Consider the following 17,149-nt stretch of genomic DNA (forward strand, 5'->3'; position numbering starts at 1 on the left):
ATGAGGATGTGTTGGAGGCATAGTGGTAGGCACAGCTGTCTGTCTTCCTTCCTTCCTTCCTTCCTTCCTTCCTTCCTTCCTTCCTTCCTTCCTTTCGGTAGTTTCAAGTTTTCATACCTGCCTTTCAAAAGTGTAATGAACTCTAAAACACGCCAAAAAGCGTGTGGGCTTTTGATCACTATGGCATTGGGTACTCAAACCTCTTTTAGGTCAGGGATGGTCGCTCAGAATTCTTTTGTTTGCATATCAGCTCGGTGCGGTGCTCTGCACGCAGTGCCCCTTAATCAAAGTTGACTTTGCCAAATGAACTTCTTGCCGGTCACTCTGTGAGCTGGAACTATGATATGTTTTTCTGAGTGATAATGTCCAATTAGGTCTACCCTTTCAGGCAGAAGGGTAAGAACGATTTGTATACAGAAGGCACTCAATAAACTCTTGTCGAATGAAGAGAAGCCTCTCTTTGATTCATTCAAACACTGGAGTCTTGTGACCCACTGAGCATTAGCTGTATGCAGAACATTGTTGAAGATGCTGAGAGTAAAGCTTGTGAAAAAGTGAAAAGCTGTGGTCCCCGCCTGCTTCTTGAAACGCTTCCGTGTTAGCAGGGGGCACTGAAAGCAGGTGCATGAAAAGTGATTCTGAACGTATGCAGCAAGGAAGAGGTGGTTGAACCTCTTCGTGGTGATTGAAAGAGGGGAGAATGACCGTGCATGGCAGAAGAATGTGCGATTGTCGGGAGGCGGGAAAGAAGGGAACTATGGCCAGTCCTGACTGCCTTCTGTATCCAGTCCGCTTCTGGTGTAAACTTAGAGCCCTGAGGCCAGTCTCAGTGTTTCTTCCCACAGGATGGTTAAGAGGGCCGGCTCTGCACTCAGTAGTGAGATACAGGCCCCGCTGGACTGAACAGCTCTGTGTGATCTTAGATCTCTCTGAGCTTCAGTTTCTTCACCTCTAAAATGGGGATAGTACAGTAACTGTGTTATAACATTAGGATAAGGATTAAGTGAGCTTAGGGTAATGGGCATCAGGGTGGAAAGTACTTGATCGGTGTCAGTTTTTTTCTTCCTTCATTTCTTTACAGCCCTTTCTGGACTGCTGAGGAGAATTGTCCCATCCCGACTACCCATTAGGCCTTTGTCTCCTTTGTCCTTAGTCAGACTCCGTCTAAGTGCAGCGACAGCTGTAGATAAATAAAACAGCTGCAGAACAAAAGCAAACCTGTGTTAAGGGAAAGCCAAGGAAAGGAACATTTGGAACAAGCTAAGTTAATAGGGGAGTAGTCAGAGAAAGCCTTCAGGAGAAGCCCAGCAAGACCTTGCAGGACTGATGTTCCTTCTTAAGTGGTGGTCATGGTGGAGAGGCAGGAATTCACAGGCCGTGTGTATCTGGCTGTCTCTCTGGCTTGGCCTTGGCCGACAGGCGGAGCAGTCAGACCCGCTGGGACCCCAGGAGCTGACCAGGCGGCAGAGCTAATCCTGTGCCTGCGTCTCTTTCACAGGACTCTGACACGACCATCCCGATGGATAGCTCGCTGCATTTCAACTCCTCCCTCCAGAAAATTCACCATGGCATGGACGACCTCATCGGAGGCGGGCACAGTATTCTGGACGGACTGAGGGCCCAGAGACTGACCTTGAAGGTGGGGGCTTTTCTGGGGGACAGGGAGGAGGCCCTTCGTTCTGGCCTCATTCACCAGTTGGGTACCCGCGTTGACGTCTTGGTTACGTATCCTCGCGTTTTGTTATTTTGGTGGTGAGACAGAGCCCTGAGTCTGGGGTCCTTTCTTTTGGAGCTGAAGTATGAGGAGTCCACAAGTGACCACCTTCCCTTCGCCCGCAGCTGCTACTTGTGCTTGCAACGAACCATAATTTGGCATCACTTGGTATCTGGGTCTTTGTCCGTTTACTGAACTTACCATGAAAGTGGCTGCTACGATAGGCACCACTAAGACCAAGAAATCCCGCAACTGCCGAAATTACAGAATGCACGATTCTGAGAAGGCACACGTGGCCACACGTGGCCCCTCACCCTCACGTGGTTTCCCGGAGAGCCCCTCCTGCCGACCACCTGATAGCCGAGACCTTTTGTGCTCTTGTAACTGAGCCCCTGTGGGCGGGGCCGGAGGGCTGCCTGGGTTGACTAGCCGCAGGCACAGAAGGGCTTCTAGAGCATCTGGGCTGGCCCGTAGCAGCTGCCCTCTCCGTAGTCCCAGGTATTCCTAGAAGCCCCGCCCCACTGGCCGAGGCTCAAACCCCCTGGGAGTGGTTTACAGAAACATTACACAGATTCTGATGTCAGTCATGATGTTTCAGCCTCAGCCCTTTTCCTGTATCAGCTCTAATGGATAATGGGGTGTGGGCTGTGCCTATTATCAGGGTGTGGTCCCCTGTGAACGCAGCACTCCCAGCCACTGAGCTGTGAGAAACAGTCACTCGGAAGTGTGAGATTTATCTTAGTTTTTGTTGGACCGCTTTGAGCCCGTCAGCCCCGCGGGACTTCAGTACATTGCCGCACAGCCCCTGCCGTCGTCACCAGGGAGAAGGTCAGGCAGCCCGCAAGTGACCCTCACGCCCTGCTGCCAGCCGTGGTGCTTCTGGTGGTCTGGAAGTGTGTCTCCAACAGCTTCGCGGGTGCCCCTCTTTCTGAACGGCCACCTGCTGTAATCTGAACTGATACGTGATGATTAATCTGCCCTTTCTTTAGAAAATTGCCCATATCTCGGGAAAACAGTAAAACCCTTTTAGGACAAGCCTCCCCGTGTCGCACTGACGTCGACCCGGTGGGGGGTTAGAGCTTATTGCGAAAGCAAATGTTCGCTTCCTATCAAAGTCTGATATCACTGCGGAGTCTCAGCGGCATCTGCCCCTGTGCTGTCCCCAGAAGGATGCGCAGGGCAGCCCAGTGAGGCGGTTGGGGTCGGAACGTGAGGTTTCTAATTCAGTTTCCTCTGTACACCCGCTGCTACCTACCCGCCTTTTGGTCTTGATTCTCTCCATCCTCCTCCCACCCCACTCCTGCCTAAACCGTTAAAAGGAGTGAAGTTGCTGGGCCGTGGCTGGGGGAAATTTGTGGCTGGAAAGGAATACATTTTTTGAAATTTATGTTAATTTTCAGGTGATTTTAGAAGCTGGGTACTTGTATTACATGCAGGGATGAAATAATCTGCCTTCAGAGCTAAGCAGAATCTTTTTTTTTTTTTTAGAGTTTACTTATAATTTACTTAGGGTGTGCGTGCAAGTAGGGGAGGAGCAGAGAGAGACAGACTCCCAAGCAGGCCCCGAGGTGTCAGCGCAGAGCCCGGTGTGGGGCTCGATCTCACAAACCGTGAGATCGTGACCTGAGCCGAGATCACGAGGCGGACGCTTACCTGATTGAGCCACCCAGGCGCCCCAGAGCTAACCAGAATCTTTAGCAAGAGCCTAAATTTCACCATCACTGTCGTTGTAAAAACATGTCTCTGGCCTCCGCTGGCAACGGTAAAGTTTGACCCGAAAGATCTCTTCCAGGGAGGCTTGTTCATCACTGGGCTGAACCCAGGGTTCGAGTGCCTGTCCGTGATGCCTCATGCTGTTTTCACTTCTGCCTCTTCTGTCTTGCTGGTTAATGTGTTGTTCATTTAAAAACTGAATGTGGGGCATTAGGTTAGATGCCGTCCATCCTGATGGGCCACGTGTGTGGAAGCGAGTTGGGGTCTGCCCAGCATCTGTTTATACTTGCCGCTTCGTGAGCAGTCAAGTGTTCTTAAGAACAAAAATTGGAAAGCAGAGAGGAAGGGCAGGCTGAGTGCTGTGGGCTGTTGATTTAGGAGTAAAATACTCTTTTGGTCTTGATGGCACGTATACAAGGGGTCATTGCGTTGGTGACGGTCGTTCCACGTCACCCGCTTCAGACCCTCTCGCGAACATGGACATTGACCCACACGTTAGACGCAGCAGAATCCCATTGTGTTCCACACAGTCAACGGGCCGATCGCCAGGATTTTGGGGTCAGGGAGCAGAGGAAAAGTTTTCTGAGGTTTCCTTTTTTAAAAATATGTAAAACATTCTCATTTTAAAATTTTCTCTTGAGGTGTAACGTACATACGGTAGGCGTACGGATCTAATTCGTGCGGGTCCTTGAATTTCGACAGATGCATATACCTTTGTGACTCACACTGCTGTCAAGACGTAGACCATCCTCATTGCCCCCGGACAATCCCTCATGCTCTCCCAGCCAGCCTGCCTGCCTTCCTTCCAGGCAACCACCGTTCTGATTTATCTCACTGTAGAGTAGCTTTGCCTGTTAGTGGACTTCATATAAATGTATTACCAAGAGCGGCTTCTTCCTCTCAGGAGTGTTTTCCAGGCTCATTCATACTGTTCCAAGTTGGTAATTAGGTCCTTTTTATTGCCAAGTAGTATATCCCATTGTACAGATACACTATAAGTGGTCTATCCATTCTCTGGTGGATGTACACCTGGGTTGTTTCATTCTGTGTTTTCCTTTGGAAGCTTTATGTTTAATTCTGTGATCCATCTCAAATTAATTTTTGTGTATGATAGGAACTGAGGATCTTCTTACAGACATGTGTATGGGACATATGAGACATGTATGTATATATGTCCACGATATATATATGTACTAGGGTCCATCATTCCTGCACATTTGTGGAAAAGGCTTTTCTTTCCTCCTTGCTTTGCTCCGGTACCTTGATCAAAAGTCATTTGACCACAGAGTGGATTGATGCTGCTTATGCTTTTAGGTATGACCAAGAGACTGTCTCTAGGAGAAGTCCCATTCCTTGGCAAAAGGAGCTGACCTTTGTGTTTCCTTCTTTTCTCGTCCGCTCCAGGGGACTCAGAAGAAGATCCTTGACATTGCCAACATGCTGGGCTTGTCCAACACCGTGATGCGGCTCACTGAGAAGCGGGCTTTCCAGGACAAGTACTTCATGATCGGTGGCATGCTTCTCACCTGTGTGGTCATGTTCCTCGTGGTGCAGTACCTGACATGAGCCAGCCCCGCCCCGCGGCTGAGCGTCGTTCCCACCGTGCGAGAGTCTGTGTGAGTGTGTGTGTGTGAAAGAGAGAGGGGGGCCCAGAGGCTGCCTTCTTAAATGTATACCCTTCTTAACTGTGAAGACCACTGGGAGTCATCGTGATCTGTAAGGTAGCGGGCGTTTCAGACCTGCTCTGTTTCCTGTAACACCTTGGAGGGGAAGCGAATGCTACCAAGATGCATGGTCCTAAGGAAATGAGAGTATCTTCTCTCTCTCTCACTCTCGCTCTCGCTCTCTCTCGCCCTCTCTCGCCCTCACTAGGGGTGGAAGTGATGTAAGGGTAAGGGGTGAAGAAAGAAGAGGGAGGGAAAGAATGGTTTTGCTGTTCTTGTCCACGTAGCTGATGCTCGCCCAGGGAAGGCTTTCAATAGCAAGCATTGCACATAGGACCATTCACTTTGGCATCATTTGGCCTCTCTGGCTCCTCGCGGATAACCCAGCGCAGAAGCCAAAAGGAGGGGAAAGAGGCCTGCTTTCCTGCGTCATTATAACAGATGGATTTCCATGGTCTTGTGCCCCCTCCCCCTAGTGACATGCAGATGACTAATTGCTGGTACTTGTCACCCTTCCCTGGAAGCCACTACCTAGAGGAAGCAGAGACACCGATGCCACTGCAGACAGCGAGTAAGATTTTCCACATTAGGGCCGTTGGGTGTTTCTCCTTCTAAAGCGAGGCCAGTGTTATTCCCTGAGAGTGTTCAGTCTTGAGGCTGAAGACCCCCATCACTGATTTTTTTCCCAGTGGTGAACAGAATGATTGGCTTCTGTGGTTCTAGGACTGGCCTGGCATCCTGCCTGGGCTCTGGTGGGCCTTTGGCCTGGAGAACATTGCCGTGATGTGTCCATTACAGAATCTCCTCTAGTTTTGGTGTCTGATTCTTTGCTCTCTTTCCTCCCCTGAAATCCATTAGCAGCTGCCAGCCAAGCCCCCATTCCACCCAGCCGGTGTGGGCTGACACCACCCTGGAGACGTCCCGGGTGTCCTGAGAGTCTCTGATCTCAGGGACCAGGCACTTTTCCCTTCTCTGACCAACCCCAGATTAAGGCTGTACCAGTACCTGGTGCGTTGTGGAATTTATCGTAAAGCCAGCCTCTCTGTTGCGATCGAGCGCTGCGAATCCTAGAAAGACTTGGTTAGCATGTGTTTTCATCTGTCACAGGCCCTACAGCCGTAGGCTCAGTGGCCTTATGGCAAGACAAAACAATCTCAGAATTTCCCAGAAGAACTGGAAACCTGGTCAGTATTAACTCCACCTGTGATCGTCGTGCTCCGCCTACTTCGTGTGTTTATTTTTTGTCACTTGGACTGTCTTCGGTCTTCTGTCCCTTTTCTGTGTGTCCCATCCCACCTCCCTTAGTTACTTCCCACCTGTTGCTGGAGCAATATTGGTCTTTTCTGGCATACCTTCTGGTGAACGTTTCTTAATGGTCGCAGATCTTTTAACGGGAGTTTCCTGGGTGCCGATTTCACACTTGGTGGGCTTTCCGTCGCTGCTTCCCCTCTGGGCTGAACAGGGGCCGTGGCTTTCCAAGGAAGGGGGAATCTATGACTCCATCATGAAAGGATTGAGGGCCTTGCCAGAGTGAGAACGGTGGACTGAAGGGTATACAGAGGGGTCAGGGTGTCTTCCGACCTAGGTCTGACTTTGGGGAGGTGAAATTTCCATCACCCCCGGCACCCCTGTCAGCGCAGGGATCTCTGCAGTCCATAAAAAGGGTTCCAAAACATGGATTTTTAAATTGCGCAGACCTGTTGTCCTATCCCCTGGGCATCTGAGGATCCTGCCAGAGATCGTATTTCAGAGGAAGGTATATATATATATATATATATATATATAATATACCTTTCTCTGAAGGTATATTATATATATATATGGAGCAACTAAGCCATGTGGACCTGAACTCTAGGGGGCAGAAACTAGCACCCCGCCCTCCATTGGCTAATGTGATCTATTTGTAGCATATACCAGTGTATTTCCACACTTGTCTTTATAGTGATTGCTGGTCTTGATGAACCAGGAGAAGGCTTTCTATCCTGCTGTACCTTCAGAGCCATTCTCCCTGCTTTGTAATGAAAGTTATGCAGGCAATTCGTGAGTCTTTACCACTTGGGGCTAGGGAACAGCAGCCAGTGTGTCTGGAGATGGCCTGAGCTGGCTTTCAGTGTCCTGTGAGAAACATACCTCGGCCTAACGGGGGTTCTACTGTTTCTACAGCACCAACGCCCTCCCTCCCCCCTCCCCCCCAGAGTGTAGGGAAGGGTTCCAGGCCAAGGAAAGAGCACCATCTAGTGGACCTGGGGTGAAGTCTTAGGTCATGCTGGTGCAAGAATCTCCGGTGCACAGCATCTGTGACCTTGTGCAGGATTTGGGTGCACCTGTTGCAGATGAAGACAGGTGGGTTGTCAAGGAACTTGGGAATATCTTCATTCCATGGAAGTTTCCTCCAGGTATGACCACCTTAAGAAAGACCAAACTCAAAAGACCCCCAGTAAGTTGGGGAGTCTTGATTTTATAGGAAGCTTCACTGCTGGGTTTTTACCAGTCTTTTGCCCTAATGAATTTAAGTGGGTGTGAATTGCAGATTTGGAGTTACACCCATTGTTTTGGAAACACATCAGTTAAATAAAGTTGAGAGTTATTTTATTTAGGAAATTCTATTTTGTAACTAAAACAAATGTTTTTTTGTGTCCAGGCCAGAGATTCTCAAACACTGCTCCATGGCCAGGGGCTAGGCTGGCTGCCTTAGAAGCAGCTGGGAAACTTTTTTAAAATTAGATTCATGGGCTTATCCCAAACCTAATTTTTTATTTTTTATTTTTTTTTAACGTTTATTCATTTTTGAGAGCATGAGTGAAGGGGGCAGGGGGCAGAGAGAGAGGGGAGACCCAGAATCTAAAGCAGGCTCCGAGCTGTCAACCCAGAGCCCGACACGGGGCTCGAACTCACAAACGGTGAGATCATGACCTGAGCCAAAGTCAGGCGCTTAACTGACTGAGCCACCCAGGTGTCCCCAAACCTTTTAAATTAGTGTTTTTTTGAGTCTCGAAGGTAATTCTGATGTGTGTATTTTCTTGTCTTTTAGACAGAAGGCTTTTGTCTTAAAGATGATATCATTTGAAAATCTACGCTTAACTAGCTGGGCATATATATGTAAGAGCAAAACTTATTAAGTCCAAAATAAAGTCTTACTTGTTTACATCCTATCTGATTCCAGAAAAGATTTGAAGAGGCTTATAGGAAGTAACTAAAACAGTGAAACAGGAAGAAATAAGGACCAAGAACAAATCAGAGCAGAATGTCATTACCAAGAAAAAGTAACCCAAATGCAAGTCATGAAACCCTTTCAAAACTGTTCTGGGCTTAGTTTTGAGCCCCAGCAGCTGAAGCAAAGAGAAACATGGTCTGTTACTGTCTAACTGGGGGATTGGGGGTGTCCTTTCCTCAGAGGAAAACCCTTAATACCTCTTGCTTGTCTGTGGCCCTTCATGGAAGTCAGGTATGATCAGTCTCCTGGGCCGTCCCTCTGCCCTTCACAAACCCTCTGAATCAGGTTCTGTGTTATCCCCATGGTACAAGTGGCCGAGTTGTAGTGACTTTCTCTAGGCCCCATTGGGAGTCCTGGAGGAGCCTGCTGTCTAGCTTCATAGCCCAAGCTCATAACCATAGCACTGAGGTGCCTCCCGTGCCCAGGATGAGGGGCAGGAGATGGAGGGCGGTATGCCTGGATTGAGGAGTATAGGCTGTAGGGCACTTGTGCCTCACCCAGCAGGTTCTCTGTCCTCAACTATTTTCCTAATTGAAAGACAGATTTGTGGGGGAAGCTTCTGGAGGTGGAGGATGGGAGCTGGACTCAAGCATTGCCACTAGGGGGCGACATAACCCCATCTGTGGCTGGTCGGCAGGAAAACCGCTCGGTGCCTGAGGCCTGGCGGATTTGGAAGTAGAGGAATCCACTGCAGGCTTGGGTCGGTTCCTTTTAGATGCAGAATTGCCTGTGAATCAGGCTCTGGGCTGTTCCTTGAGGCTCTCAGGAAAAGACTGAACCTGACCTGAAACCTGTTAGTTCTGATTTTCAGACTCCCCTTCTGCCTCGTCTTTCCTTCTGCATGTGGGCATATCGCACACAAGCATGGAAAACATTTCTCAAAGTGTGTGTTCATTCCTACTCCCCTTTTTGTGTCCTTTCATTTCACATGGCACAGTGGGGAGGAGGAGGGAGGTGGACAGGGCGGGGGGGCTCTAGTGCAATTGGTAAGTTTCCTGCTGGAGGACCCCTCTGAACAGGTCCTCCAACCTTGGCTTTACATTGGAACTCCTTCCGGAGCTTTTAGAAATACCCATGTGTGGGTTTTACCCTGATCTATTCTGATTTCATTGGCCTGGGGCGCACCCTGAGCATGAGGAGTTTTAAGGGTTGTCCCAGCGATTGTCATGTGTAGACAAGGGTGAGAAAGACTGTTCTAGCACTCGAACGTTCTACACAAGGTGAGGCTGTTCCCCACGAACTTCCCTGAAGTCCCCTGCCACACCAGGGGAACCACTGCCCTGACCAGCTGGGATGGGCTTGGGGAGGGTGGAAGCTTAATTCTCCTGTGTGGGTGGGGGAGGGGCCACATCCTTCCTGGCCAGTCTACACGCACAGACACCCCCCCCCCCCCCCCCGACTGATGCCTCTGTGTCTGCTGAGTAAAGCACTGTAGTGTGACAGGCCAGCCTCATCGCCACCTCTGGTGCACCGCTCAGCCCTCCCCCCGCCCCCCTCCCCACTTCATCCTCCTTGGACTGCTGGGCCTGAGAACATCCCATACTCTTGCACACATCTGCACCTGTGCACAAGATGTTTCCTCCGGGGTGTGCCACAGACACCCCCATAACCCAGGTCACCTCCAGGAAGCCTGCCCCCCCCCCCCCATACCTCTGGCGTTGCGTTCCCTGGGGAACAATGGTTGCTTACGTGTGTCTCCGCTACACAGGGACTTCGTGCGTCCTGTGCACGTAACAGGCGTTCGGTAGCTATTGGGGTCGATGGCCTGCAGGAGGGCACTTGATGAGCCCAGCCCGTGCAGGTAACAGACTTCTGAGAAATGGGTACAATTGTTCAGCAAAGCTTTTGTGGCCAGGCTAGGAGGAAGCCAGAAGGTTCAAGGCCACTGATGCCACTAGCCGTGTGCTATGGCCGAAGTAACAGGAGAAGAGACATGGGACTTGGTGAGGAGAAATGCATCAACGAGGACCGTTTGGGGAGAGATTAGTAGGGTGACTAGTTCATCCTGGCCTTAAAACTGGAAGTCCTGGGGCCCCTGGGTGGCTCAGTCAGTAGAGCTTCCAACTCTTGATTTCGGCTCAGGTCATGATCTCACAGTTCGTGGGATCAAACCCTTGTGTTGGGCTTCGCGCTGGCAGTGCGAGACTGCTCGGGATTCTCTCTCTCCCTCTCTCTCTGCCCCTCCACTGCTGGCACAGTCGTGCTCTGTCTCGCGCGAGCACGTGCAATTAAAACAAGCTGGAAGTTCTGACTCCTCTTCAGGCTGGAGTCAATGAGGATGGTTGGCCATCCTAGCGAAGGGTGCCCTCAGCAGCTAAGACAGTCCTGACAAATGCAGACAGAGTACCCAGGAATAGGGCACTGGGACCTTGGAGGCTGGCTTCTGACCTAGCGACTCCACAAGTGGGGGCTCCTCGGCCCCCCTCCCCGTCTCCTGGGATGCCTCCTGGAGAGCTGACCTGGCCCTCCCAGCTTCTCAGTCTGGGGGATCTTGCCCCCAGAGCTTCTGAGCTGCTTGATCTGGGGCGTGGCCTGGGTCTCAGTGTCTGTGTGAAGTTTCCATGCGAGTCTCCTGTGCTGCCAGGGTTGAGACCACTGCCCCAGTGCCTCCTAGGTGTGGTTGGTTGCTGTTCCCATCTAACCGGAAAGACGGGAACTCACAGGAAGCAACCAGAGGACAAAGTGACCTGCAGAATCCAGGTTAAGGGACAAGAGTCTAGAGAGCCTGTCACAGTGGGCTAACTAGGAGCTGCTTTCAGGGAGAGTGAGGTGGGGGCCTCAGGAGCTGGAGAGGCCACGCAGGGCACTGGTAATGAACTCTGACCAGCATTCAGGTGCCGAGAGGGCTGGCGGGGCTGATGTGCCTTTGTGTGCTTGACTCACAGCTCCCAGCAAAAGTGCTGCTCACAGACCCAGGAAGCCTGAGGTGGGGCTGAATGGCTGGTGGGTAGTAAGTCATCAGAGACGAACGGTGTGCACTGTGCAGACGGGAGGCCACCCGCTCCCTCCCTTCCCTGTCCAGCCAGGACTGTGGATTCCTCGTTCTTTGCCCCCAGGACCGCGGGGGCAGGGCCCACCCACCCTCTGGCCCTGTTCTTGGCATGCATGCCCCACTAAGAGTGTCTCATGCCCAGGGTGTGGTGCGGGGACGGAGAAGGGGTATCCGGGGGCTGGGCCTCTGTAGGAGGGAAGAAGAATCACCACCGCCCCTCAGACCTCTCCATACCCGTGTGAATACCAAAAGGCAAAACCCTGAACCCACCCGAGGGTTGTCCAAGTTCTTGTTGCTGTATGCAAAGGGTGGGTGTAAAGTCAGTGTCCATGAGGATTCTTCCAGGAAACCATTTCTTCCTTCCCCCACTACTCCTTTGGCAGAGGGCAGCCTCTCTCACCACAGCCCAGGGGCTCTGGGGGACTCTTGGAAAGCAGTCTCCAGAGCTGAATTCCAGAATGGAAGTCATGGCCGCCTCCTTGGATGCAAAAACACCTTGGAATAAATGTTCTGAGGTCACCCTCAGAACATTGGAGGGAACAGCACTTAATTAAAGATGTAGAAGGCCTAAGACATTCACTTAAGGGAAAAAAAGGAAGAGCTCAGTCCTAGTATTGTACCCTCTTAACGTGAGAAGTCAATTTAATAATGACAAGAGATGTCATGGGGCAGTGATAGGTGCCAAGCAAGTGGGGTAGACACCAGAGACCGAGTTCAGAGGACTGAGTTCATCCAGATGGGGAGTTAGGGGCGTGTGCACTTTCTGGGGCTGTGGGGGAAATCAGGGAGGGGAGCGCCCTTTTCAGCTGGCTGGGTTTGGGTGTCCTGTGGAAAGAGTGGGGAGGTACTGGGGGGAAGCAGGAAAGGGGATGATGGAGGAAGGCCAGGAGGCGCTGGCGTGAGCACCATGTAGGGACCCCTAGCTGTCATCCTGCGACCAGAAATGTCAGAAGGAGCCCTGCTCGTGCCCTGGACTCTGGACCCAGGAGCCCCTGCCCAGTGAAGAGGGGTGCACGCTCCTAAGTGAACAGGGGTGTGTGTTCCTAAGACAGCCTCACCATGAGGGGCTGGTGTAAGTCTGCTGGGGACTCTGGGTGGCCAGTCTCAGGAGCCCCCAGCCACCTGGGCTCCCCCTTGACCTGGCGAAACCACCGGATGGACTTGGGTAAGGGGGGCTGGCACTGCCGCGTTCCCTAAGAACCGCCCCCCCACCCAGCTCATTGCTTGGTGCTGACCTGCAGAGGAGGCCCAGGGGAGAAGCTGTCAGTCTGGGGCAAGGTACGGACAAGCTCATCTCTGCTGAGAGGGCAGGGACCCCAGACGCGATCTTCTGAGAGGCAACATGGTGTGGTGGGAAGGGTGGGCTGCAGATGGCAGGCGTGGCTGACAATCTTGGCTTTTCCACTCTTAGCAAGGGTAACCTAGGGCCTAGTCGTGCTCACCCATCTCTGGGTGTGTATGATGGGAGTAATGATAATACCTAATGGTGGTTCATATACCCACACTTGGAACCTTGCCGGCCAGTGGAAGTGATTTGTAAGGAGGCAGAAGAGCTTAAGTGATGAAATCAAACGGTCCTGGGTATGCAGCTGGGCCCCATCCCTTACTAATGGTGGGACCCTGCACAAGTCACGTGAACCAAAGCCTCTGTTCTCTTACCTTCCAGGGGTAAATGGTGCCCATCTCACAGGCCGGCTGGGAGCCCGTGAACACTGCAATGTATATAAAGTGCCCGCAGCACAGGCTGGGACATAGAAAGACAGTGGCTGTCTTTGGTGCCATTAATCAGCCTTGCTGAGTCTGGGCCCTCCTTCGACGTGATGTGGTGGTGAGGCAGGGATCTGACACCTCTGAAGAAAGTACCTCCAGTTGCCCTGGTTTTGTGAATAGGTATAACATTGTGGACATGATACTGAGTTTGGTATCAGAAGACCTGAATTCAAATCCCCACTTTATTACTTAGTAGTGCTCACCGCCACCCCCTCCCCCCCCCCGTCTCTTTCTCCACCTCAGTATCCTCACGTGTGAAGTGGGGATGGTAATAATGACCTTCCTCAGAATCGCAGCGAGGACAAAACGACCAGGCACATGCACCAGCGAGGATGCTCCGGATCGCGGGAACCGGCAGCCCCAATTCCAACCAGCCAAGCAGTAAGAACTTGCAGAGCTGGGACAGGCTGCGAGGTTGATTGATTCAGGGCTCCGTGCCCTCCGGCATCAAGGGCAGGCTTGGGACTGTCTCGGTTCCCTGAGGACAGTGGGACTCTGGGGAAGGGATGTAAGAGAGGGGAGAGGGATGGTTGAGAGGTCAGACTGGGATTGCTGCCTGCTACAGTTCATTCATTTATTTGCTCAATAAACGCTCCTTGAGCCCCCACTGTGTACCCATCATGGGCTGGGCCCTGGAGTGCAACACGAGTTAAGGAGGCCCCACCTGCATTAGTGACCTGTTGTCGTGTAACCAGTCATCAGGACACAGTGGCTTAAAACGACAATACTCTGTTGTTACACCTCCTGGTTTCTAACGGTCTGGACTTAGGACAGGGCATGGCTGGGATGGGTCACCTCTGCTCCATGATGCTAGAGCCTCAGCCGGAAGATTCCACGGCCGGGGAGGAGAATCATCTGGAGATTCACTCCCATGTCTGGTGCTTGATGTCCGCTGCGCTCCTTAGCTGGGGCTGTCCACTGGAACGTCTACACAAGGCTTCCTCGCAGCCTCATGTTCCAAGAGTGAGTGGCCCAAGAGAGAGAGAGCGCCAGGTGGGAGCTGCATCCTTTCTGTGGCCAAGCCTTGGAAGTCACAGGACATCTTTCTGCAGTCTCAAGCCTCCCCCCCACTCCCCCACAGTGTGTCATCCATCGGCCACAGTGTGACGAAAGAGCAGGTGGGGTGGGATAAACCCATGGGTGTGGCCATCTCAGGGAAGCACAGTCGGCCACACTCCCCTTGAACAACGCGCCCATCTAGCTCACAACAGTAAAATACTCAAACTCTGTCACCATAGGTACCAGGTAGCATCTACTCGCTGGGGGAAGCAATGGCACCGAATCCCTGGATGAGTCAGATTTGACCAGGTGCAGCTTGGGAGGAAGGTCTCCGAGGGAACAGTGTGAGCAAAGGGGTGTGCCCTAGTGGGGGCAGGGCTCGGGCTTGGGCTTGAAGGCCAGGTACGGGGTATCTGAAAGCAGGTTCATTACTCTCTGCCCTGCTCCGTTCCCCACCCCTCTGCACAGGAGAACGTCCCTCTGTGTGCTCAGACGCCCCTGAGCTCGGGGGCAGGATGGCCCTGAGCAGCAGAGGCTGGCAGCATGGGGGCCGCCCCGGCATCTTGCCTGTCTCAGACCCTGTGCGGCAGCCTGGGAAAGTCCTGGGCTTGTCTCTGGGTGCGGGGGTGGGGACGGGGGACGGGTACCCTGTGCCACGGCAGGTCAGTTCAGTGGGCTGACACTTGGGGCTGAGATGAAAACGTCGGGTTCCAAAGCCCAGAACAGAGGCAAAGTGGAGCTGGAAGGGGTCCCTAGGGACCACCACGGCTGACCTCAGGGAAAGTGACTTGCCAAGGATCATTCAGCCAGTTGGTAATGGTCGGTCTGGAATCAGAGTGGAGGTCACCTACTCCCGGGCCAGTGTCCCGCCATTCCTGCTGCCTGTGGGCCACCTCCCCGGGCCATCTTGGCCTGGTGCTAGTTTGTGGCCCTCAGCCCAACTACAATCCCCTGGCCTGGCACTGTCCCATATTCTCGCCAGGCACAGCTAACTGGGGTGGCAGGAGCCATACCAAAGGCTGTTCGGATTTGAGGGCGTCTCCCGAGCCCCTCAGATACTGACGTGAACTGGCACACACATTGCCGGCTTGTGATGTCCCTTAGAGGATGCAGACGGCAGTGGACAGAGCCCATGACCACGGCTGGAATGGTGGGTTCCAGAGCGAAGCCTGGCGGTAGGTGTCATTCTCCCCGTTACCCACTGAACTATATCTCGTCCATCCAGAGTCAGTTTCTATGGCAACAGCAGAGTCCTTACCCATCATTTTCATCTGTAAAGATCCACCCCAGCTGCCTGAGGCCGGGCTCCTTGCCCAGCTGCACACCGGGCCCAGCTCCGCATCCCAGGTGTAATGGTGAATCGGCAGCCTGCCAGCCGGGACCTCCTGGGAGGTGCCTGGTAACCGGCATAGCCCTTGAAAATGACCGCATAATCACTTCTTAACCGGGTTAGGAACTTGCTCCCAGTGGCCCCCTCTTGCTTCTGCGTCAGTCGCCTCCCTCTTCTCCTCTGGAGCTTAGCATCGAAGACCTTCTCCATTCCCTTCTGCCCAGCCTCCAGAGCAAGATAATGCTAATCGAGGCTGTTCCGAAGCCAGCCGCTAACCTGCTAACCCCGGGGAGAGGGGAGCCTCCAGTCTGTGCCACCCAGGTACACTCAGGGAGGAAACCCCGCCTCCGTGGCCCCAGGGCCAGAGAGCACTCTGTGTGTGGTCCGCGCACCCCACCCGCCAGCCCTGTTCTCGGCCTTGGCCGGGTGCTTCCCCCTCTAACCACCACCACCTTGACAACCCAGTTTCCAAGCCCACGCCTGCCAGGAAGTCTTCCTTTCTACACCGTTTTCCTCTGCATCCTCTCTGCATGCCTGTATTTGGTTTCTGCAACAGAACTTTGAATATATTGTTTCAGGGACAGGGGGAGATTCCTGAACCTTCCCCCCCCCCTTTATGAAGCTATTTTTTGGTATATTTTCTGTACTGGAAAATTCTCGTAGTGGGTGGACCATGTTTATCTGCTCAGCATCCCACCTTTGGACTACAAGCCCTTAGCCCCTTTGCTGGTAACATAATCTCTTTCCTGTGTGACACCTGTTCCACGGGCTTCAGCCAGAGCTGCCTCCTCCAACAGGGGATGCACCTGAAACAGGCCTGGTCAATCCGAGGACTCTGTCCTTGTGCTTGGTTCGGGGATGACCACATGACCATGCAGAGCCAGTCAGAATCTTCCATGGTATTCTCATAGATGCTGCTGGTCCCCTGACCACTGTCCATTCTCCCTTTCGTTCTCACTAACAGAAGCATAATTTTGTTAATCTAGCAGGAAGCCCAATTAAAAATACTTGACCTCTCTCAGGGCGCCCGAGTGACTCGGTTGGTTAAGCATCCGACTTTGGCTCAGGTCATGATCTCACAGTTTGTGAGTTCAAGCCCCGAGTCAGGCCCTGGGCTAACAGCTCAGAGCCTGGGGATTCTGTGTCTACCTCTCTTTCTGCCCCTCCCCCACTTGCACACACACGCTCGCTCTCTCTCGCAAAAATAACCATTAAAATTTTTTTTTAAATATCTCTCCAGACTTTCTTTCTGCTAGAAGTGGTCATATCACCCAGTTCTCATCCATAAGATATGGGGAGAAGTTGCTGGGTGGATCTCCTGGAAAAGGATTTCAAAAGGAACCGACCCAGCTTGGTATGGCCCCCTTTAGCAGAAATCCTAAGGGATCAGTGTCTCTGTGAGATGAAGACGTCTTCTGCTGGAGGCCTTTCTTCCTGCTGTGTGGAGAGGCTGCCTGAGAATGAAACCCTCTAAGAGATGGGGGCTGGAGGGCGGACAGAGAAGAAGACAGTATCAGCTAGGGCCCCGGATTGAGCCATGCCTGAAGCCTCAGAATTTCCTAATTTGGGGAGCCAATAATCCCATTTCTACGTAAGCAGATTCACATTGAATTTCTGTCTGTGTCGGTGAAGGAGCCCCAAAGGAAAATCTGCATAAGACCCACACCACGTCTGTGTCTCTGCTCTCCCCTCCCCAGCTACCCACAGTATGAGATGTTAGGTGCAGAGCTGGCCCACCGCGAATAGACTTTGA

The 17,149-nt window shown here is 52.4% G+C and overlaps 1 protein-coding gene across 3 annotated transcripts in view; it reads left to right on the forward strand.

The window, feature by feature from the left end:
* Positions 1-17,149, forward strand: part of GOSR2 (golgi SNAP receptor complex member 2) — a 68,542-nt gene that overhangs the window by 10,434 nt on the left and 40,959 nt on the right. For 2 of the 3 annotated variants that reach the window (XM_047081706.1, XM_047081707.1), the window contains exons 5-6: positions 1,499-1,639; positions 4,832-7,681. The exons of the other annotated variant lie outside the window; for it this stretch is intronic. In XM_047081706.1, coding sequence (XP_046937662.1) covers positions 1,499-1,639; positions 4,832-4,993 — 303 coding nt within the window. In that variant the 3' untranslated portion in view covers positions 4,994-7,681. Of the gene's footprint in view, positions 1-1,498; positions 1,640-4,831; positions 7,682-17,149 lie in introns of those variants that run through there. 3 annotated transcript variants of the gene reach the window in all.

The sequence above is a fragment of the Lynx rufus genome, unplaced genomic scaffold (assembly GCF_022079265.1).
Source record: "Lynx rufus isolate CCGP_SWC_20201006 ecotype Redwood Valley unplaced genomic scaffold, mLynRuf1.p SCAF_18, whole genome shotgun sequence".
NCBI lineage: Eukaryota > Metazoa > Chordata > Mammalia > Carnivora > Felidae > Lynx > Lynx rufus.